At 34.9% G+C, this 24,290-nt stretch overlaps 1 protein-coding gene across 10 annotated transcripts in view; it reads left to right on the plus strand.

The window, feature by feature from the left end:
• Positions 1-24,290, plus strand: part of JMJD1C (jumonji domain containing 1C) — a 331,205-nt gene that overhangs the window by 276,625 nt on the left and 30,290 nt on the right. For 9 of the 10 annotated variants that reach the window (XM_082640256.1, XM_082640257.1, XM_082640258.1 and 6 more), the window contains 7 exons: positions 9,107-9,212; positions 11,522-11,646; positions 12,972-13,115; positions 13,213-13,399; positions 13,515-15,199; positions 17,469-17,641; positions 17,906-20,115. In XM_082640256.1, coding sequence (XP_082496382.1) covers positions 9,206-9,212; positions 11,522-11,646; positions 12,972-13,115; positions 13,213-13,399; positions 13,515-15,199; positions 17,469-17,641; positions 17,906-20,115 — 4,531 coding nt within the window. In that variant the 5' untranslated portion in view covers positions 9,107-9,205. Of the gene's footprint in view, positions 1-8,408; positions 8,479-9,106; positions 9,213-11,521; positions 11,647-12,971; positions 13,116-13,212; positions 13,400-13,514; positions 15,200-17,468; positions 17,642-17,905; positions 20,116-24,290 lie in introns of those variants that run through there. The other variant, XM_082640254.1, reaches the window with a different exon arrangement.

The following is a 24,290-nucleotide window of genomic DNA, read 5'->3' on the forward strand; positions in this document are numbered from 1 at the left end:
GTTGAGCTCCTTCTCTCCCTCTTCACAAGGTAGGGTGAGACTGCCATAGGTGGAGGGCTCATCAAGAGCAAGGAAGTTGCTTTTTTGTTGTTTTATTTTCTTAAACTTGGGCTGTTCTGAAAGAATATTTTCAGTTGCTCCTTTGGAAAACATTAACAGTTCCCAGGCCTTCCTGAGTTTGTTCAGTTTGTAAGTTTGAGGAAACTGCAGTTAGTAAATTGTGGTTGGCAGATGCTGTAAGCAGGTGACTCAATAGGTTGAACTCATGATGACTCAACTGTGTAAAAACCATGCTTTTAAATAGCTTGAAAGAAAAATTGCCTTCCAGACTTTTGAACTGCCATGAAAAGTTCAAAACTGTTATTAAAGATACCACGAAGAATATTAACATGTGGCTTTAGAAGGAAACACATTTCCCTTCAAGTGGTTTTAAAAGTTTTACTTAATTGTTGTTCTGATTTTTGCTCTGTGGTAATTCTGACAAGCAAGGACACTTAGCAAGTTGTAGTTCAAAATGCAGAAATATTACAAGTCTGCATAAAGTGTATTCAGGAGAATATTTTTAAAAGGTCAGTTTCATTCAGTTGGGAGATTAGCAGAGAAACCCAAATGGTTGTTGTTTTTAATTAAGTAAGAGTAATCTAGTTAGCTTTTTCTTTAACCTTGGTATAACTGAACAAATAAAAATAATGCAACATAAGCAGTCGCTTTCTTATGAATTGATGTAATAGGATGTTTATATTAATATAGTATATCCCATTCCAAAATCCCATCTGAGATCTGATAAGTTACTTATATCTGATAAATTACAGAGTTTTGTTGTTTATAATATCCATTCCAAATTTTGGAATACTGTATTCCTGTGAACTGACTTTATCTTAGCAAACATCATTTTCCATATTTAACAATAAAATAATTTGGTTATTTGGGTTTCCTTTCACTTTCTGTGGGCATGTCACTAATATCATAAGTAAAATATTGAAAACCCAGTAGAGAGTATTCAGATTTTTAATTCTGCCAGTGCACAGGTTGGAAAAAGGTTTCGTGGGAAGGGCTTTGACATTATGCAGACACTTGGTAATTTACCTTCCAGCCATGTGATTTGGAGTCAAATTACTTAATCTTTGAATGTTTCTTCATCTATAATATGGAGAGAATAATATCAGACTAGCAAAGGATTTGTTAGGATTAGATGAGGTTAACATTTGTGAAGTGTTAACCTCTTCTGTCAATTAAAGTTTAAGTTTTTTTATTGTTTACACTGTCAAGTAAATATGCTTTGATAAAATGGATACTTTTTAAAGGCTGAAAATAGATTCATTTCATTAATCACATGCAGTCAATTTAGGATATATTTAAGCTATGTTGAAACGGGGAGGATACCGCTCATCTGAATTAACCAAAATCAACCAGGAATTATGAAATTATATATACACAGGACTTAATTATCTATTGCTTTTAATTATGTACAAAATTGTAATATGTTTGTCTTTAAAAAGATTGCATATGTGGAGAAGTTTTAAAATTAATCTTTTCTGTTTCTATGTCATTAGCTTCTTTCTGTGTCACTAAGTTTGTGCTTACATAATCATTTTACCTGACTGTTGTAGTCTATTGTATGAGTATATGATCAACTAAAAAAACTTTTTTCTATTTTAAAACACAGAGAGACCTTTCTTGTACATGCATTAATTTGTTTTGTTATTCATTTATTTGCTTAGATTACTCAAAAGTTCAATGTTGGGTAGAAGAAGAGTATGTATTTTAAGATATTAAAACTATGAAAAACCTAATGTACAATGAGAAAGATTTTGAGAAAAATAGCTTTGGAGTAGATTGTTCAAAGCTTATGCAAAATTTTAATGAGAGTACTACCACAAACAGTAATAATCCTATAAAAATAGACTTTAAAAAGACATTTCTAATAAAGTTAGGCAAATATAGTTCTTTATCTTTAAGAGAAAGGGGGACGTTTGCTTGATATTAAGAATATGTAAGGAAGAGTTGAGATTGCTGGATTATGGAGTCAAAAGCAAAATAAAAGAAAATTGGGGCAGTCTAATCAATATGAACTTCTAAGTCAGCACGCAGTTACATTAAACAAAGAATAAAGTGGAATGGATGGCTATCATGTCTAGTGCTGTGTTCAGCTTTATTTTTATACTTAGTATTCAGCTGCTCATACTAGGTAGTGCAAAAATAAATAAATAAATGGTATATGAACCAACAGTACTTCTGTGTTACACTGATATCGTTCACCTATTTTCTACAAGTTCTTGTGAGCTAAAATTGCAGAAACATTCATTGTTTAAAAGAATAGGATGTATAGTCAAACTGCCTTTCAGAAAAGGTTTTTTCCTCTCCCATGAATGATGTCATAAATTTTTTAACTTTTCCAATCTGATTAACAGAAAAACTGGAATACATTTAAATTTGGTGGTTCTTGAAGAATGGTGAGACAGAGCTTCTTTTTTCCTCCAGAGTTTTAGTTTAGTGTGGATAAAGATAAGAGTGTCCAGCACTCTTGACTCTAAAATATTGATGTTTGGTTTATCTATAGGGAATCAGATCCTAAATAAATTATAATAATTTAAAATTCTACCTACAACTTAAAATAGCAATAATGAAAAATCTGGAAATTTTTAGGTTTTATCATATAATGTGTTGTGAAGAATCAAGTCACCAAAATTGACAGTACAAGATTTAGAATTATGTTAGGAACATTTAGAGACAACATAGCATTAATCTTATGTAATAGAGAATATCAGGTAAAATATTTGAAATATAGTGATCATTTCTCCCAGTAATATTTGGAGACAATTTTGTGGCAGGATGTGGTGGTGCGTTTTCTTCCTCTTCAACCCTAATCGGTTTCTTTTTCAGAGTGTCACAAGGTCAGCCCTTGGAGGAAGTAGAGAAGCGAAGAAATTACTCTCTATTTGTCTCCCTGTTTGGATCCCCCCTCCCCTGTTTTTTGTTTGTTTGTTTTGTTTGTTTGCTTTTTAAATGAATATCTGTTTTCCTTAAGAGATAGTATAAATGAGATTATGTTAAATTACCTTATCATGGAGAAAACACTCAGTTTTCAGTCTTAACTTCAGATACAAGAACCATAGGATTAATGTTGGAACATTGTCTTCAGAAAATTTCTTCTTTTTCAATGCATGTTCCTATTTTTACCCTACTATGGAGTCCAGAGAAGTGGATAGTACCAACCTCTGTATATGAGTATAATTCTCATTGACCCAAAGGAGTAAATCTTATCTTTCAAAGTGGGTAATTTTTCTACACTAAAATCAAGTCATTATTATATTTGGAGAGCTAAACATGGTACAGGAATGTATCAGGGAAATTGATGAAAAGCCTTAAAAAATGAAAGCCTGTGAAAGCCTTAAAAATGATTTATCTTAAAATATTTTTTCTCTAATAATGAAAAGGATTTGGTAATTGGTGTATTTTCCTATGCTTATGAATATGCAGCCATTTATGGAAATAGAGTTTGCTGTCAATTTGCCAATGAATTGCATTGCATTGATTAGAAGTTTTTGATCTTGCTCTGTAATAGTATTTTATTTGTTCTTTCAAATCATGGGTAGGCAGTGAAAATCAAACCCGCCTCCCATTTTTTATAAGGCCTTTTACATTTTTATACAGTTGAAAAAAACTCAAAAGAAGAATAATGTCATGACACCTGAACAATCTGTGAAATTCGGATTTCATATAATGCCAATAAACAAACTTTATTGGAACACAACCATGCTCATTCATTTATATATTGTTTATGGTATTGTTTGGCTGCTTTTGGCACTACAGTAGCAGAGTTGAGCCGTTGTGACAGAGATGTTATGACCTGCAAAGCCTAATGTTTTTACTCTTCGGCCTTTTAGAGGAAAAGTTTGCCAACTCTTGCTTTAAATCTTGAAAATATATGGAAGCCCTCACTCTGGTGGTTGCATTTAATTAAACTGCAGATGGTTTAGACAACTGTGCTTTTTGAAGACCTCTGTGGTAACTCTCAGACTTAATAAGTTTCCTATCTTAGTAAAGCCTTATTAACAAAGTGGGTTCTTTTATAAGTTATACAAGAATTGGCATAATAGCAATTGGCGTCACTCTTGACCTATATGGACCTAACATTCATGTTTTTCACTGTTGGCTAGCAACCCCAGGGATTTAAAGGACAGGCAGTCGTTTGTAGTTTTGCTGAAGCATGAATTTAAATTATGACTGTGCCAGAGTGGTGTGGCAAAGCATGTTCAGTCACCTAACCTGACATTTCAAGATACAGATAGTTTCTTTTATGATAACTCTTATAAAAATAAAATCAACTGTGATTTTTATAGGGGAATTTATGTAATATAATTGCATTTAAATTGTCACCACAGAGGTCAAGGGCTTTATTGCAGGAGGAAAAAAATTCTAAGACATACTCAGTATCAGTTTGAAAGCAGGCATTAGGTCATTCTCCATCAGATATTGTCCAAAGGGAGAGAAACTGCTCCAATTTTATATTTCTTGTATCCTAAAAGTCATCAGTTAAGACTTTAGAGCAAGTCTCTTAAAATTATTAAGCCAGTCAACTCAGTCATCTTGATAGAAACTAACAACTGGTATATTTTTACCTATTTCATGCCTCTGCTGGCTCTTCAGTCAGTATTTAAATCCGGAAGATGTGTAACAAAGAAAATATTTGTTGAAATAGTAAGGAGCACTTGATTATGGTAAGACAGATTGTTCTTTATTATCTTAGAAAATGTGTTACATATACTTTGAGCACTGTAATAATATTGCTATTTATTAAACCTAGTCAGGCATATCTGAATATTTTAGTACTAAGATCTTATTTTTTATGTTATTGTACTTGTTACTGTTTCCCTTTGAACTGGGATGAAGTAGAGAATTGCTTGAAAATTAGGTTAGTACAGTAATCTGTCACAGTACAGATTCCAACCTGATTTCAACTTTTATATTGATATTTTGAGGAATGCTGCTTTTTGATTTCATCATATTCTTCTGTACATACGAGAAAAAGTCTGTATTTTGATCATCTCAGATGATCAGTTTTTAATTCAGGGTGGTGTTTAACCTAGAAACACAGCATTTGGGAATTTGTAGGTCATGACTAAGTCACGTTACCAAAGTGATTTGTCTTCTCTTTTATGCTTTCTGATGATAAGATTGCATGAGTTTAACATCCTAAGTCTTTTCTGTTTGATGAGTGTTATAGACTATTTTGATATGCGGAATCTCACATAGCCAATGTGAGGTTGTAGAACGATAACTTCCACCTAATATTGATGTCTTTTGACCCATTCTGACTTTCACCTCTTCCATATAACGTAAAGAAAGGTGTCAAATTTTGAAAGGCAGTGACAGTAAATAGTCTATTATTTATGCCTCTTCATTGTACTAGTTCAAGAGAAGCAGAGAATAGATGAAAAGCGACTGAGCTTTAGAGTCACAGAACTAAATTCAAATGCTAGGTCTCTCCATCACATCCTGACTTTAACCATGGACCTCTCTGTGTATAGCATGTAAAGGGGTATAATAATCTCAGCTTTATAAAAATTGATAGTACGGAAAGCACCCAATGTGATATCTGTCATAGTAAATGCACAGTCATGTTAGCTATTTTTCTTTATTATTCTTTACATTAAGGTTCCACTAATGTTCAATTAAAGCTAATCTTTGTCTTTGCAAAAGGAGGAAAAGCACAGCACACAAGTGAACAATAAATACAGTCCAGAACTTCACTTAAGGCATTGTTTAGCACTTTTCCATGTTTTCTATGTTTCTCGTACAACAGATCTTGCTGAACTGATTTTTTCCCCATTAGTCATTTGCTGGAGGTTATAACTAGCAGTGTAACTAATACATTGGATGGAGTTTATGGAGAAGAGAAGATTCACAGAGAGTGCTTATTCCTTCACTACATGGGTGGTTTGGGGGGAGGGATTAATGAATACATATAATTTTAGTTATACAATATGAAATTGAGGGGGGATTATACTACAGTTAATGAAAAGTACAGTGCAGGTAAATTGTTTTTAATCTCATATAAGCTCAAGGCATTGTTTGTTAGTTGCATTCTGTGAAAGATAGTAAGCATTCATAACTAGTTTTTAATTAACAGATGCTCTTCTCTGTGAGTCTGCCTTATAGCCTTGTATCTGATTGTTTACACTTTCACAACATTATTCAGGTAAATAAATAGGGGAAAAAACCTCATTTGGGTACCTGCTAACAACTCTTACAGGATTTGATCGTTTAGCCTTTTGTGAGCCTCTTTAAAATGGGAACGATGACCACAACTCAACAGAAATAACTCTAACTTACAAAGCACTATATGTAGAGGAAGACTTCAGCAACAATATGATTATCATAATCAGGCATTGTATTGGGATAATTTTCATGGGTTTTAATTAATTTTGTGTAATGCATGTCATTCAGTACCATGGTTAATTTAGAATTGAATGTGTTAAGAAGACTAGTTTCTGTAAATTTTTAAAAATCTTATTATAAAAACATACTCATTAATATGAAAAGAGATATTATTAACCCTGCTTTATAGATGAGGAAATTGATACATAGAAATTTGAACTTACGGGCTTCCCTGGTGGCGCAGTGGTTGAGAATCTGCCTGCTAATGCAGGGGACATGGGTTCGAGCCCTGGTCTGGGAGGATCCCACATGCCACGGAACAACTAGGCCCGTGAGCCACAACTACTGAGCCTGCGCGTCTGAAGCCTGTGCTCCGCAACAAGAGAGGCCGGGATAGTGAGAGGCCCGCGCACCGCGATGAAGAGTGGCCCCCGCTTGCCACAATTAGAGAAAGCCCTTACACAGAAACGAAGACCCAACACAGCAAAAATTAATTAATTAATTAATAAACTCCTACCCCCAACATCTTAAAAAAAAAAAAATCTAAAAAAAAAAAAAGAAATTTGAACTTACGTAAGGTTATTTCAGTGAGTAGACTGATATTATCAGCTTTTAATGGTATGCTTTTTTTCCCTAGAAATGAGCAGGTCATTGGTGAGAAGTTACTTGTTGTCTAATGATCTTGGAAACGTAGCTCATTATTTTAACCTGTTGAATAAATAAAATATAAATGTTGAGCAAATTTTACATCTCAGTAGCTTTAGTTATAAAATTTCAGTACAGGGAACTGGTTTTATAAATCATACCTGTACTTGTCTACAACGTATTGGCAGTGCTGCTTTTACTCCTCCCCATGCCCACCCCGAATATAAAGGCTTGGGAGCAATACACTATAGTAAATTTGATATAAGTCAGCTTGTGACACCCATGTGATTGTAGATTGTACTTTTCTAGACAAGTACCCATCTTCTTCGAGCCAGTTAAATGTCTAGAATAAGAGTAAGAAGAACAACTGATAAAGGTGGGTGTTGAGACTAGAGAAGACTCAGGTTGTGGAAACGTAAAACCAGAATTCAAATGTTTGAAGGACTGTCAGGTAAGAAAGTGATTAGGCTTGTGTTTGACTCCAAGGGGTTAAGCTTGGACCTGTGTATGGAAGTTAAAGTGAGAAAGATTTTAAAAGAACTTGGCATCTGTCAGAACTGTCTGGAAATGGTAATGGTTTTCCTTGGGAAATAGAAAGTTTCCTGTGTTTTGTCTGTCATGGACTAGACTGTCACCTGATGTGCATCAAGAGGGTTAGAGTCTGACCATGTATTTTCTGTTACTCAAATAATGAGATTAAGTGTGCAGTGTATTATTAAAGTGGAGTGGAGAAAAGGGATTGCTAGGAAGTTTCTTTACGAAAAGGAAGACATGTATGCATGGGCCCAAAATGACAGATTTTAACTCCTTTTTGTATAACACTTTTCCACTCTAGTATTTTCTTCTGCTGTAAAGCAGCATTTCTTTGTATTTTCCAACGAGAACATAGTTGATAAGTTTAAAGGCCTTTACTTCTGTTTGTTGTTCACTAAGTATAAACGAAATATCAGTGTTTACCGCAATATTATTCCAAGGATACAGAGTAGTTCCTTAAAGCAGTGATGAGATGAGAAGGAAAGTGCTTTACTTGGATAAACTTTAGAAAAGAATGAAGTATGACCTGCTTGATTTAGGGATTCTTTGTACTCTTCAGCCGCTTTTTGGCTTTTCTGTATTGCCAAATTATTTTTGTTCACCAGATAAAATTCCCTTCATGTAGCTCCTTTCTATTCACTGGTTTCCATGATCTGCTAGTCCACTTTTAAAAGGGCCGCCAAATTGACAGTGCTGCTTTGTTGTTCTTCCCAGCTCTACTCTAGGGCTCCTGCCGCTGATCTCAAATGCAGGAGCAGCAGAGGTGCTTTGAGAGAGAACAGAATGTCAAAGAGTCCAGCGGGGGACCAACAGATTGTGGGAAACCATGTGACTGTGTGATTCACATCTCCAAGGAGAGAGAACCGGTTGTTTCTGGGTCTAGATCCACCCTGTTATGAGGATAATACCATCAATAATGTAATTTAAATTGCCTGGATGCTTTGACACTGGCTTGAAAAAATGAAACTTTTAGCAGTGAAGTTACTGGTCAGATGAGTTTGAGTAGAACTGAATTTGATGACATTTAAATCAATTTAAATCAAAAGACAGTGGATAATGACTTGTAGTTTAAAACTAATGTTTTAGGTATTATGGGGAGAGGGTAACTCATCTATGTATATATATATATATATTGTCACTAAAATATTCAACTTGATTTGTTTGCTACCAGCCTTAGATGACCTGAAGCTATTTGGTTTGTATATTGCTTCTAACAGTGAAACCCTTTAAAAGGTGATTTGTATAAGGCTTGCAGTTGGGAAACTTGTATAAGGCTTTCAGTTAGAAAACAAACAGTTCAAACAAAACAGTTTGAAATGAGTAAATTTCAAATTTTGTCTTAAGGCATTTTTGTCTTATCATGGATTAATTTCTTAGGTTCCGTTGTTATGTTACTGCTAATGAACTATAACTTATGAATTTGCGTTTTTGTGTACATTTAGATCAAGGAATTTTCTTCAGTCCTTAGAACGTTCAGCAGGGAATGATGGTAACATTAATGTTAGGACAGTGTAACGTAGACCTTTCTTTTAATCTATAATTCTAGGACGACATAGACAGCCTAAACCCAGTGCTCAGGGACAACCCGCAACTTCAGGAAGAAGTGAAAGTCTGGGTAAAGGAACAAAAGGTTCAGGAGATTTTTATGCAAGGTAACTGTTTTGAAGTTATGCATTAATATATATATTTTTGGAACTGGGCAGTTTCTCATGTTTGGTTTTGGTTGTTCAGTTATATGCAATACAAATAGAAGACCCAGTCTAATATTTTGAGTTATATATAGGCCAGGGAAAATAATAGCAAAATCAGAATAATTTCAATAGGAAATTGGTAACTTAACCAGTTATTGAGCTAATTTCACCATTAATTTGAGCTGAATGCCTGAAATGAAATTATAACCACACAGGTGTTTTGTTAATAGGAAAATTTCCATACTGCAGAATGCTTTAGGTGTGTCCTTCCTGGAGAAGGAAGCATTGTTTGCTGTGGAGGGTTGCCCAAAGCCACAGTTGATTTCCTTTGAAGAATGCTGTTGGTATCTGATAAAAGTGGCCTAATTCAGTTTGCCTTCCTCAGCAATGACCACAATACTAGTCTTAGTTTTGTTTCCTTTTTTTTAGTAAGTTACAGGTTTGTCTTCAAACCAGTGAGATTTTATGGTTCTTAGTGATTTCTTTTCCTGTCAGTAAAATCATATATTGAAAATGTAAGCTTTTTGTGAAATTGAACTGAAACCGCAACAATATGACATGGATACATGGAATATTGATATTTGGTTGAATGTTTCTAAAAGGAATTTTGTTAAATTCCCATGTTTATCTGAACCTCAACTTCCGTGCCATTTAATTTAAGCGTTAGTAGAGATAATCTCAGTTGTGGCTGCCTTTCTTTGTATGGGTTTTTATAGCAGCAGATCATCTACTTATTAAATTCTCCTTAGGCTAAATATTTTTTAAACTTTTAATGTGGAGAATTTGAAACATACAGAGAAATTGGCACATGGAAGTTCACCGAAATATTCTATCTCCTGGTTCCAACAACTGTAAAATAAAACCTTGGTAGGTTCTGCCCCACCCGTACTCTCATTTATTTCTGTCAATTTTCAGACATTGCTGTGTTCTATTTTTAAACAAAGCCACCATACCATTATTATGCTGAAAAATTAATAGTTCCTTAATACCAAATACTGAATACTCGGGTTCAAGTTTCCATTTGTCTCATAAATGTCTTCATTGATTTTTCACAGGATTGATTATTATTTTATTTATTTATTTTTAATCTGGGATCCAGAAAATGTCCACAGATTGATTAGTGGATATGACCCGTCTATCTCTTTTTTTTCTTCCTTTCAATTTATTTATTGAAGAAGCCAGGCTAATATTTTTTTAAAGTAACTTTTTTTTCCTTGTCATATTCTTAGAGGTGAAATCATTAAGGCAGTAATCCTTTCCATCCTAAGCAGAATTACGTGAGACTGACTCCAGATTGTGTGTGGTGGTAGAACAAGGCAGTTAAGATGGTGTGCTGACGGGTATTGAAAATTGGTCATATTCGGAGTTAATCTATAAGCTATTTCTATATTACATTCAGAAAAAATAATTTGGAGTCTTTTTCTTCCGTAGTTAAAAATTCTAAGACTATATATAGTTTGTATAATAGATTACAGGTATGAATGTGTTTGATTCACAGGTAATATGGAATACTTTCTACAGATGTGTTAGATTTATATTTTAGACTGATATCAGCATAGATTTTTTTTTAAACTGTCATACATTAAATCATTGATTGATATGTTAAATGTCTTAACTGTAGAAGAAAAGGCATCAATCTAGGACTCAGAAAAATAAATTCAGTTCTAGCTCTTTCACTTAAAAATTTATTTAACCTATCAATCTCACTCTCTTAATTTTTATAAACAGGGAAATATCTGAGAGTTTTTGAATAAGATTCAAAAGATTGAATAAGCATCTGCAAATTGTGAAAGCATTTTGTAAATTGTTAATGTATAATACTATCATATTAATAAGGTGCACCAGATCCCCCCCCCACAGTTCTTATTAAACTTTCAAGTATTTGATACCATTTTAGTACCTGTGAATTGAAGAAATTTTCATCTCCATTCTCTTTTAAGACATATTTAAATATATACAGATATATATCTTTTATTATTTAATCATTACCTATTTTCTGAAGGATATCTGTATACATATATAGATATCATTTTTAAAAATGAGTTTAATCCAAAATTACACCAATATGGCATTTTAGTATTGTATTTATAAATTCAGTTAACAGTCTCTGCATGTTTTAAGACTTTGGCAGCTTTTCCTGTCACTGGAATCAAAATTTGTAGTTGCTTATGGTAAAGTTTTGGCAACTAGAAGGTTCATACATCAAGTTCCAAATTACTTTCCCATTTCATCCATGAACTCAGTCATGTATGATGTTTGTTTTTTTTAAGGTCCTTATTCCTTGAATGGATACAGAGTGAGAGTATATAGACAAGACTCTGCCACCCAGTGGTTTACTGGCATAATTACTCATCATGATCTCTTCACTCGCACCATGATCGTTATGAATGATCAGGTAAATAGTCCAATTTTTGAAAAGAGTTGGTTACAATTCACATATTCCATGCCTCTCCTCCGCCCCCGCCCCCCCCCGCCCCACAATGGATCAACAGGTTGACACCAAATAATTTTCATCTCTAGGTGCAGTCATGTAATCCTAATAAGTTCAAATGTGTCTGATGTTACATAGAGGTCACTTGAGGTCACAGCGAGATAGTGATGCCAAATTTATTTCAACACTGATAAAATCAGTCCCTGAAATGGAGGCATCAAACTCTTATTTGTTTAGTCTTTTTTTTTTTTATCAGTAGGTCAGCTAAAACTTTCTTAAAGTCTCAGTTTTTCTGCCTCTCCAGTAATAAAAATATTTCCCAAATGGTTTCTTTTCACGAATGAAAACTTTAATGCACACTGAAGTTCTTTTTACATCAAATTCCAGAGTTGGGATGCTCCCTTAAGTTTTATAGCGAATATGGTGAATGTTAAGGATATGAATTTCATAGGGAGTTTTAAGTTAACAGTCTGAAATTCTTAATTTCAAATCTTTTAAAGCTGTACTGTATTTACCCCCAGAAAATAGATATTTACACCTTCCTACCTGAGTGGATTGTGGAGGGTGTCTGAATAAATGAGAACCCCCTCTATAAACAATGCAGATGCTTTGGTTAAAATTCTAGTCAAAATGCTAAATAAACTATATCATTTAATTTTATTTAATTTTTTTCCTTAAAAGCTAACAAACTTTGACCTCTCAGTGAAGCACAAAATTGCCTTTAGTTTTTAAAATAGTTCTTTCTTTAACCTGTCTTTAAAACTATTATTCATTTATATGATTTTTGTCCTTTTCTGCTTCCCATGCTCTACTTTCTTCTTCTTTTTTTTTTTTTTTTTTTTTTTTTTGGCCACACCATGCAGCTTTCAGGATCTTAGTTCCCCAACCAGGGATTGAACCCAGGCCCCAGCAGTGAAAGCACCAAGTCCCAACCACTGGACCGCCAGGGAATTCCTGTCATGCTCTACCTTCTTGTTTTATTTTACAGCTGTTTTTGAAAATTACTTTTTATTTTTGAAATACATTTTATGACTTGGCAATATACTCTTGAATAACTCTAATCCTTGTTTTGCAAGGTATACTTGCAATAGATGTATTTGCTTTTTAATTTTTAGTTAACATGTGAAACAGTAGCCTTATCTTTAATGGTTAAAGTTGATTTATTGTAAGTCTGACAGTATCTCAAACTGATTTCTAAACATCTCTACTCAGTAAAGAAATTGTACCTAATATCACATTGGCTAGCTGATTGGATTTAATTTTTGTTCTTGTTTTGTGTCATGGATTAGGTACTAGAACCACAGAATGTCGATCCTTCTATGGTTCAAATGACCTTTCTAGATGATGTTGTTCACTCTTTGTTAAAAGGTGAAAATATTGGCATTACATCACGGCGAAGGTCTCGTGCCAGTCAAAATAACAACACTGTTCACGTATGTATGTTGTTAGTGATGGATTATGGTAAAATATTTTCCCTTAAATTACTTAGGATCCGGTAGTGAACAATCATTGTTAATTGGTTATTTTTAGGGTCATTATACACGTGCCCAAGCAAATAGTCCCAGACCAGCAATGAACTCCCAAGCTGCTGTACCAAAACAGAATTCACACCAGCAACAAAGAAATATTCGTCCAAATAAGAGGAAGGGCTCAGATAGCAGTATACCAGATGAAGAGAAGATGAAGGAGGAAAAATATGATTATATAGCACGAGGAGGTAGGACCTACCTTTTTTAAAGGGCATGAGAACATATAAAACAAAAATACATTTAAAATATGCTTATTTAATATTAATTTGAAAGATAAAACTGTTCTTTTTTTAAATCTTATAGAAAATGCTAAAGGTAAAAACAAACAGGTGATGAACAAAAGAAGGAAACCTGAGGAGGATGAAAAGAAACTAAATATGAAAAGACTGCGAACCGACAATGTTTCAGACTTTTCTGAGAACAGTGACTCAGAAAATTCAAATAAAAGAATAATAAATAATTCCTCAGAGCAGAAGCCAGAGAATGAGTTGAAAAATAAAAACACTTCAAAGATAAATGGAGAAGAAGGAAAATCCCAGAATAATGAGAAGGCAGGAGAAGAGACACTAATAGATAGCCAGCCTCCCTGGGATCAAATACAGGAAGATAAAAAACACGAAGAAACAGAGAAACAGAAGTCTGTTGACTCTCAGATTCAAGAAAAAATGATTATCCGTTCATCAGAACAGGCCACAGTTTCTGATCATAATTCTAATGATTTACTTCTTCAGGAACGCAATATGGAGAAAACACACACAGTGGAATTATTACCAAAGGAGAAGTTTGTATCCAGACCACCCACACCAAAATGTGTTATTGATATTACGAATGACACTAATACGGAAAAGGTGGCTCAGGAAAACTCAAGTACCTTTGGCCTTCAGACACTTCAGAAGATGGATCCTAACATTTGTGATTCAAAACATTCAGTCACAAATACAAAATACTTGGAAACAGCAAACCAAGATTCTGACCAGAGCTGGGTCAGTGATGTAGTTAAAGTAGATTTAACCCAATCAAATGTTAGGAATGCTTCTTCAGGAAATGAAAACCTGAATATGGAAAAAGAGAAAAATCAGTATGTCTCTTACATATCTTCTCTTAGTGCAGTTTCTGTCACAGAAGATAAGCTGCATAAGCGAAGTCCACCCCCAGAAACTATAAAATCTAAACTTAATACTTCAGTAGATGCTCACAAGACAAAATCCAATCCCTCACCTGAAGTTGTTAAACCTAAAATTAACCATCCCCCTGATTCTGTAAAGTCTAAGCCCACTTTTGCAAACAGCCAAACTGCTGGTGAAAGAAGACTGGCAAATAAGATAGAACATGAGTTATCAAGATGCAGCTTTCATCCGGTTCCTACTAGAGGCAGTACATTAGAAACTACAAAAAGCCCTCTTATCATTGATAAAAATGAGCATTTCACAGTTTACAGAGATCCTGCACTTGTCGGGTCAGATACAGGAGCTAATCACATTTCACCTTTCTTAAGCCAGCATCCTTTTCCTCTTCATTCTTCATCCCATAGAACGTGTTTAAATCCAGGTACCCATCACCCTGCCTTAAGTCCTGCACCCCACTTACTGGCTGGATCATCCAGTCAAACTCCATTACCTACCATGAACACTCATCCTCTGACTAGTGGTCCACACCATTCTGTTCATCACCCTCATTTACTTCCTGCTGTGTTACCTGGAGTGCCTACTGCCTCCTTACTTGGTGGCCACCCACGACTGGAGACTGCTCATGCCAGCAGCTTAAGCCACTTAGCACTAGCGCACCAGCAACAGCAACAGTTGTTACAGCACCAGTCACCTCATCTTCTTGGACAAGCCCACCCATCTGCTTCATATAATCAGCTGGGACTTTATCCAATTATTTGGCAATATCCAAATGGAACACATGCATACTCAGGACTTGGTCTGCCTTCTTCTAAGTGGGTTCACCCAGAAAATGCAGTTAATGCTGAATCTTCGTTAAGGAGGGTAAGTTAAGCTGTGGTTTACCTCATGTCATATATTTATTAATCAACATATGTACAAGTGCTTTTTTTTCAATATCCCATTAATTTTTTAGATTTCTTATTATAAAATATGCTAGAATTTTTGAAACAGTTATTTTTTTTTATTTTATTTAATTATGATGAAACTTTTGATGCTTAGTAACTTTGGAACTGTAAAGCTAAAATTTCAGAAAAGCCTATTTTTTTTAAAAACCAATTTAAAGAAGTAAATCTCTTAAGTTATTTCTTATATACTTAGTCTTCATAACTAATTATGGTATATATCCATAATTATTTTGCTCAGGTAAATTCCTAGAAGTGAAACTTCTGGATATAAAATTTATGTAGGGCCTCCCTGGTGGCGCAGTGGTTGAGAGTCCGCCTGCCGATGCAGGGGATACGGGTTCGTGCCCCGGTCTGGGAGGATCCCATATGCCGCGGAGCGGCTGGGCCCGTGAGCCATGGCCGCTGGGCCTGCGCGTCCGGAGCCTGTGCTCCGCAACGGGGGAGGCCACAACAGTGAGAGGCCCGCATACCGCAAAAGAAAAAAAAAAAAAAAAATTTATGTAAAATTGTAAGGCTCTTGATATGTATAATCAAGTTATTCTTAAAAGACAAATTGTTATATTTCCCAGTTAGATACATTATATTGATGTATACTACAAGCTATGATTCTCTAAGTCCCTAGTTCTCTTAAGGGTGCCGAGGCTGGAGAATCCTGATATTTGGGAGTGAAGATGGGGCTGAGAGTCTCTCTGCCTGACAAAGTATTGCTGAAGGTGGGGGACAGGGCTCTTTCTTCTTCCTTCATGCGCTGTGTGGTTTTTCTAGCCAGATTAATTTTCCATGCTAAGAAATGGTTGTTGAGGGCATTACCAGCCCCATTCTGAAAACTGGGGGATTGGGTGTCACTGTTAAACTCTAGGAGGCAACTTAATCCTTGGCGTGGACCAGGATGCTCTTCAGGTATTCCCCAGAATCTTTCAAAACACATTTTATTTATTTATTTTTATTGTGGTAAAAGCCACAACATTAAATTTATTTAACCATTCTAAAGTGTACAGTTTAGTAGTGTTAAGTATATTCACATTGTTGTTCAACAGATATCTGGAACTCTTTCATCTTGCAAAACTGAAACTCTGCCCATGAAATACTAATTCCCCTTCCCCCTGAGTTCTTGGCACCCACCTTTCTACTTTCTGTCTCTATGATCGTCTGCTTTAGATACTTCATTTGAGTGGACTCATACGGTATTTCATGTAGCATAATGTCCTCGAAGTTCATCCATGTTGTAGCATGTAACAGGATTTCCTTCTTTTTTAAGCTGAGTAATATTCTGTTATATGTATATAGGTATATACAGGTACCCTTGTAATCTGTATAACTTCAGATTTCTGGATCTTGTAGAATTAAGACCTTATTTTATTTTATTTTATTTTATTTTATATTTTATATATATATATATATATTTTTTTTTTTTTTTTTTTTTTTTTTGCGGTACGCGAGCCTCTCACTCTTGTGGCCTCTCCCGTTGCGGAGCACAGGCTCCAGGCGTGCAGGTCAGCGGCCATGGCTCACGGGCCCAGCCACTCCGCGGCATGTGGGATCTTCCCGTACTGGGGCACGAACCTGTGTCCTCTGCATTGGCAGACGGACTCTCAACCACTGCGCCACCAGGGAAGCCCGGGAAAAATTATTTTTGACGAGAAAAATTGGCAAATAAACTTGATGAAATCTGGTGAAATGTATTTTAGCAACATGTTTTCTGTTTTTTTATATTAGCAGCATATAGTCTTTTGGTGTTAGAATCTTAGGAAATCTTAAAAGCTAGGTTCTCTACATCATTTGTAAGTTAAAGGCAATGATTTCAAGATCTGCAGTCAGTAAATAAATTTCTGGAAATAACTTTTTTTTTTTTGGCATCACCGCACAGCATGCAGGATATTAGTTCCCCAACCAGGGATCAAACCCATGCCCCCTGCAGTGGAAGTGCAGAGTCCTAACCACTAGACTGCCAGGGAATTCCCTGGAAATAACTATTTTAATGCTGATTGATTTTTTTCATCATATGGAAAAATCCATATAACTCTTGTTAGTTACTTATTTGGATATTTCTCATAAAATACTTAATAAATATACTGCTATATTAGTATGTCACATACTTCATAAATATACTGTTAAAGTCCTGCTGTGATACTGTGTTTAGTTTTTTCTAGTAACTGAAGGATGATTTTTAAAAATTTTTTTGATAGAATTCTCCCAGTCCTTGGTTACATCAGCCTACCCCTGTGACCTCAGCAGATGGTATTGGATTACTTAGTCACATTCCTGTCAGACCTTCCAGTGCAGAGCCTCATCGGCCTCTTAAAATTACAGCACATTCCAGTCCACCATTGACAAAATGTTTAGTAGATCATCATAAAGAGTAAGTTCACCAATGCTTAAAATTTGTTTTTTATAGTTTTTCTTAATTCAGTTTATAAATAGGTAATTTTAACAAATGTCTTAAAACTGGGCTGAATAATAAGTACTATTCTTCTGTTTTTATATTCCTTTAATTTTCTTAATAATATTATAGCACATGCAAAGTCGTGTTTCACTTTTATGATAGAATAGTAACGCATAGAAGCTATATTTGTATTATACAAGAAAAAGTGTTTACAGAAACCTTCATGTATTTTCTTTGCAGAGAATTGGAGAGGAAAGCTTTTATTGAACCATTGCGTTCTGTTGCATCCACATCAGCCAAAAATGACCTGGATCTAAATAGGTCACAGACAGGAAAAGATGGTCACTTGCATAGGCATTTTGTGGATCCTGTATTGAATCAATTACAGAGACCACCCCAGGAGACTACAGAGAGATTAAACAAATATAAGGAGGAACACCGTCGAATTCTTCAAGAAAGTATTGATGTTGCTCCCTTTACAACTAAAATCAAGGGGCTTGAGGGTGAGAGAGATAATTATTCCAGAGTAGCATCATCATCTTCTAGCCCTAAAAGCCATGTCATCAAACAAGACAAAGATGTAGAATGTTCAGTATCAGATCTTTATAAGATGAAGCATTCAGTGCCTCAGAGTTTGCCTCAAAGTAACTATTTCACTACATTGTCTAATAGTGTAGTCAATGAACCACCGAGGTCATACCCATCCAAAGAGGTTTCAAATATTTACACTGAAAAACAGAGTAATACCCTTGGAGCAGCAACAGCTAACCCTCAGACTCTGACTTCGTTTATATCATCTCTTTCAAAGCCTCCACCTTTGATTAAACACCAACCGGAAAGTGAAGGTTTAGTAGGCAAGGTACCAGAACATCTGCCCCATCAAATTGCTTCTCACTCAGTAACAACTTTCAGAAATGATTGTAGGAGTCCTACTCATTTGACAGTTTCTTCTACAAATACACTCCGGAGTATGCCTGCTTTACATAGAGCACCCGTATTTCACCCACCAATCCATCATAGCCTGGAGAGAAAGGAAAGCAGCTATAGTAGCCTTTCCCCTCCAACATTAACTCCAGTGATGCCTGTAAATGCTGGTGGGAAGGTTCAAGAATCACAAAAGCCTCCAACTCTGATTCCTGAGCCTAAAGACACTCAGGCAAATTTTAAGAGTTCTTCTGAACAGAGTTTGACAGAAATGTGGAAATCTAATAATAACCTCAGCAAAGAGAAAGCTGAATGGCATGTGGAGAAAAGCAGCGGAAAGTCACAGGCTGCTATGGCATCTGTCATTGTACGTCCACCTTCTAGTGCAAAACTTGATAGCATGCCAGCAATGCAGTTAGCTTCCAAAGATCGAGTTAGTGAAAGATCTTCAATTGGGGCAAATCAAACAGATTGCTTCAAATCAGCAGAAGCTGGAGAGAGTGGAAGAATCATTCTGCCAAGTGTGAATTCAGACAGTGCTCACATAAAATCCGAAAAAAACTATCAGGCTGTCTCACAGGGCAGTGTTCCCAGTTCAGTCATGTCTGCTGTAAATACAATGTGTAATACCAAAACGGATATATTCACATCTGCTGCCACTACCACCAGTGTTTCCAGCTGGGGTGGTTCAGAAATAATTTACTCTTTATCAAATACCATTTTGGCCTCTAAATCTTTAGAATGTACCTCTTCAAAAAGTGTCAGTGATTCAGTGGCTCAAACACAAGAATGCAGGGTCAGCACGACAGCTCCAGTTACACCAGCCAGTAGTAAGACAGGAAGTGCTGTTCAATCCAGCTCTGGGTTCTCAGGCACAACTGATTTTATCCATTTAAAAAAGCACAAGGCAGCACTGGCTGCAGCTCAGTATAAAAGTAGTAATGTCAGTGAGGCTGAGCCTAATGCTGTGAAAAATCAGACATCTTCAGCCTCCCCTCTCTTGGATAGCACTGTAGTCTGTAGTACAATTAACAAAGCAAACTCTGTAGGAAATGGGCAAGCATCCCAGACAAGTCAACCAAACTACCATACTAAACTGAAAAAGGCCTGGCTTACAAGACATTCAGAAGAAGATAAAAATACTAATAAAATGGAAAATTCAGGGAATTCTGTATCAGAAATTATTAAGCCATGTTCTGTCAATCTAATAGCCTCTACATCGAATGATCTACAAAATAGTGTAGATAGTAAGATCATAGTCGATAAATTTGTAAAAGATGATAAAGTCAATAGGAGAAAAGCCAAACGAACTTATGAATCTGGCTCTGAAAGTGGAGATTCAGACGAAAGTGAAAGCAAATCAGAGCAAAGGACTAAAAGGCAACCTAAGCCAACTTACAAAAAGAAGCAAAATGATCTTCAGAAGAGAAAAGGTGAAATAGAAGAAGATTTAAAACCCAATGGGGTTCTCAGCAGGAGTGCCAAAGAAAAAAGTAAATTGAAGTTGCAGAGCAACAGTAATAGTGGTAAGTAAATTAATTACTTTTTTATCTCAAGTAAAATGGGCTGTAAGTTCTTGCAATAATGGTGGTGTTCTCTAAAAATTAGAGAGCTTAAAGGCATCTTTGACTTCATTTGTATGCCCTGGTATAATGTATGTGCTCATTGACTTCATTTCTACATTCTTCATTTCTATAAGTACCCTATAAGAGGAAATGAGAGAAGACCTATCAATATTTTTCCATTTTCAAGAGACTTGTAGAAATATGTTTTTACATAGCACTCAGGTTGGCAAAACCCCAGTGTGTAATTTAGTAGTTATTCAGAATTTTGACCATTTCTAAAAATTGTCAAAAGGCAGTTATAGCTATACACTAAAAGTGGATTTCTAATGCAGGCATACCTTTTATTGTGCTTTCCAGATATTGCCTTTTTTTAAAAAAAAAAACAAATTGAAGGTTTGCGGCAACGCTGTGTCGGGAAAGTCTGTCGGCACCATTTTTCCAACAACATTTGCTCACTTCATGTCTCTGTCATATTTTGGTAATTCAGACTTTTCCATCATTACTGTATAATATTTGTTTCGGTGATCTGTAATCAGTGGCCTTTGATGTTACTATTGAAAAAAGATTACAACTCATACTATTGAAAAAAGATTACAACTCACTGAAGGCTGAGATGTTGGTTAGCCTTTTTCAGCAATAAACTTTTTAAATTAAAGTACATACATAGTTTTTTAGACATAATGCTGTTGCACACTTAATAGACTGCATTATAGTGTAAACCTAACTTTTATGTGCACTGGGAAACAAGAAAATTTGTGTACTTTATGGTGGTGGTCTGAAACTGAACCCACACTATCTCCAAGGTATGCCTGTATTAGGTATTTACCTGTAACAAGATAATAGTTGAAAAAGAATTCCTATTCACAAAAACTTCCTTTAAGTCCCAGTTTTAGAAGAGAACTACTTCAAAGTAGTGTGGATGTAGCCCACATCTCATCCTTTGTCATCTGGAGAAAAATTGAAAACTTAAAAAAAAAAAAAAGAAAACAATGAAATTACTTTCTATTTAACTAATAATGCTACTCATTCAAGCAGTCCTTAACAGTGGGTAAAAGTTAAATAAAAACGGGATTGGTGGTTTTGTTTGGTCATTTCTATATTCAAGAAGAACTTCCATAATAAGTAAAAGTTTCAAAACTGATAATATTTATATTTCATTTGTGACTACAACAGGGCAGAATAAGTGATACTTGCCAGTAATATTCACTATAAAGTATTTCTGTATGTTTTTACTCTAGAAGTAGTTTTTCTCAGTTTGCTTATTTTTTTTTAGGTATGTTGCACAAGGCAGAAAGCAGTTAATAGTTCACTATATCCATGTATTCATCCATATACAATATATGAAATATCTGTGACAATGTGGACATTCAAGAAGTACTGTAACAAGCATTTGGATGCTTGAAGGCTCTTATTTGGGCCTTTTTACTGAATGAGGTTTTTCCCACATGCCTGTGTGGAAACCAGAGGCAAAGTGAAGGAGGGAAAAACAGGAGGATGGAATCGTAGAAAAGGACAGTCAGAAAGTGAAAGAACAAAGGAAAATAAGCTCAACTAGAGACAGGCTGACAGACTGAAATGCAAACATAGTAAGAAGAAAGAAAGAGAGGGAGATTGACAACGAAGGATACAGGATACGTGCCATTTATTTGAGTGTTGGATTGCATGCTGTGTTGTAATGTGTTCTGCTTACTTCCCCAGTGAATTCAAGAAGCTTAGTGTGGTCAACAATTGTTTCTCTTTTGTTTCACAAAACATTTCTTTTGGTGTCGAGTATTCAAATACTGGAGTTAAACTTACAGAAAACAGAAATAGGACTCTTCCAGCTTTTAACACTTAGAATATTCTTGAGAAGTTAAATTTATAAAATTAACTCTTAATGAAGTACATATTCTGATTTCGTTTTGAGACTGTGTATGTACATGTTCCCAAGTAAGTTTTAAGACAAAGACTGGAATCAGCACTTCCCCCTCCAAGTTGTAATGCTTAGTCAAATCTCCCCTACATAGTAAATAACATTTAGCATCAGACAGGCTATTTTAAGTCCCATTTATTCCCAAGTCCAAAGTAATATTAAGTGACTGTTAAATGCCATCTATTAATTATGGGCAGAGTTGACTTGCTTTTGTTCTGGGCTATCTAGAAAAGTTCTTTAAATTGGGAGTTCATAAATTCTAAACCTCAGTGGATTATCTCCCTCATGGATTAAGTATGATCTTTATCCTTTTAATGTTCATTGGGGTTGTCATAAGTCAGAGTCAATCGAAAAGAGTTAAGTCTGTGCTTAGAGAATGTAATATGATTGCATAGACTATTATACATGTATAATTATTACACAAATACGCATATCATAGTTTTTAGTACATTCTAAAGCCAGGTACAATAGAATTTGCTTTATCTGCTGTTTTAGAAAATCTTTATATCTGCTGCCTTTTGTTACTGATAATTAAAAGTTGGATGCTTTTCTGCGACTAATTTTTTACATCATTTTATGTACTGAAATTTCCCATCAGATTTAAATGTAAGTCCTGTGACACACAAAATCAGTGGTTTAACTGTTAGCAGAGTTCATTTCTATATCTCAAAAATATCTTTAAGGTGAAGGCATATCAGAGGTTAAAGGTTAGCATGTATTTTTCTCTTATTTTCTTCCTCAGTTTTCTGTTGCTAGAGCAGCTGCTTTGAGGATTTACTGATAGAGAACTAAGGTTGAAAATGTTCTTCTGGTATAAAGAAAGAAGAAATATCCATTGAGTTAGGTATTTTTTGTTGACTAAGTATCTAAATCTCAAAGTTTTACATTTTAGATGTTACCAATAAATTATATATAGAGAATTGAAAAGTGGAGTTTTATTTTATTTATTGTACAAATAATATTACAGTATAATTCATAAAAGGAGTTAGGCATAGTCATGTTTGGCCTATTCTAGAAGCAAAAAACATTATATCAAAAACAGTCTACATGACCTGGACCTTCATATCTTTATAATTTATTCATTCATTTAAAAAAAAGGTCTAAGTGTCCATTTCATGTCACAGAACTGAGAGTTGCTTTGAAATGCCTGGTTCTTTCTTTATAAAACTATTTAAATGGTTCACGATAGTATGGTTATCCATACTCTTTGAACTGTTCCATTGTCTGGAATGTAAAAGCATATTGGTTAATGGTCGTTTTCTAGTCTAAATAGAAAGATTTCATTTAGTTTATTCTAGTGTAATAAAAAAGTAAATAAATGATTGGAAGTAATATAACAAAGATTTAGCAGCAGTGTACTACTGTTGTTCATTCTGACTTCAAGAAGCTCTGAATTTTTTATACAGTCCATAGGAGAAATCTGTCTTATACACAATGGAGGAAATAACAAACATTTTACACAAGGCTTCTGGAAACATTTTTATTCCATAAGTGGTATGTGTGCCCACATACGTGTTTCTCTAGTGGATTAAGCCAAATGGCTCCTTGCCCTAAATTAGAGAAAGAAGAGGGGAGAACATGTAATTGTAAAAGAACCAGGCAGCAGTCATAGGACTGCTTAATAACTGGAACCTATTTCAAATGGGCCACCCTGGAATTTAAACACAGCACTTCCTATGTTAAGATGTATGTGATCTTGCTGTAATTGTACTACGTATGCTATCAACAGGTAAGTTGATAGTGAGAGCTCAGAACAAGAGTTCTGCTGTATCTTCTGCAAGAATTATATAATCTCAGGAGAGCACTTGAACTGCCTCTGATCGGCAAAATGGGTATGATTAGTAAACACAATGGTAGGAAATACAATTTATTCATTCAACATGATAGAAATAACAAACTGTAAATCTCAGGTCTGTCATATAGCTACATAAATATGGGCAGTGTAAGTACGCTGATAGGTGTCAACAAATACTTGCTTGTCCCAACGTGCTTTTAAGTGAACATATTTTTTTAAAATTGAGTAGGCTACATTTAACTTATATACAATATAATGTTTTGAGTTCTTGCTGCTCTATAGATGACTGATTACTTGAGCCCGTGTTATTACAACAATTAAGTTCAAGTTAATGAACGTGATGGAGCAATGATGCAGAGTATAGTAAATAAATTAATTTTTTTCCTGCAAGTAAAATTGTATAGTGCGTTTGAATTTTGTTTTTCTTTA

This window comes from Mesoplodon mirus, assembly GCF_964341445.2.
Source record: "Mesoplodon mirus genome assembly, chromosome: 2".
NCBI lineage: Eukaryota > Metazoa > Chordata > Mammalia > Artiodactyla > Ziphiidae > Mesoplodon > Mesoplodon mirus.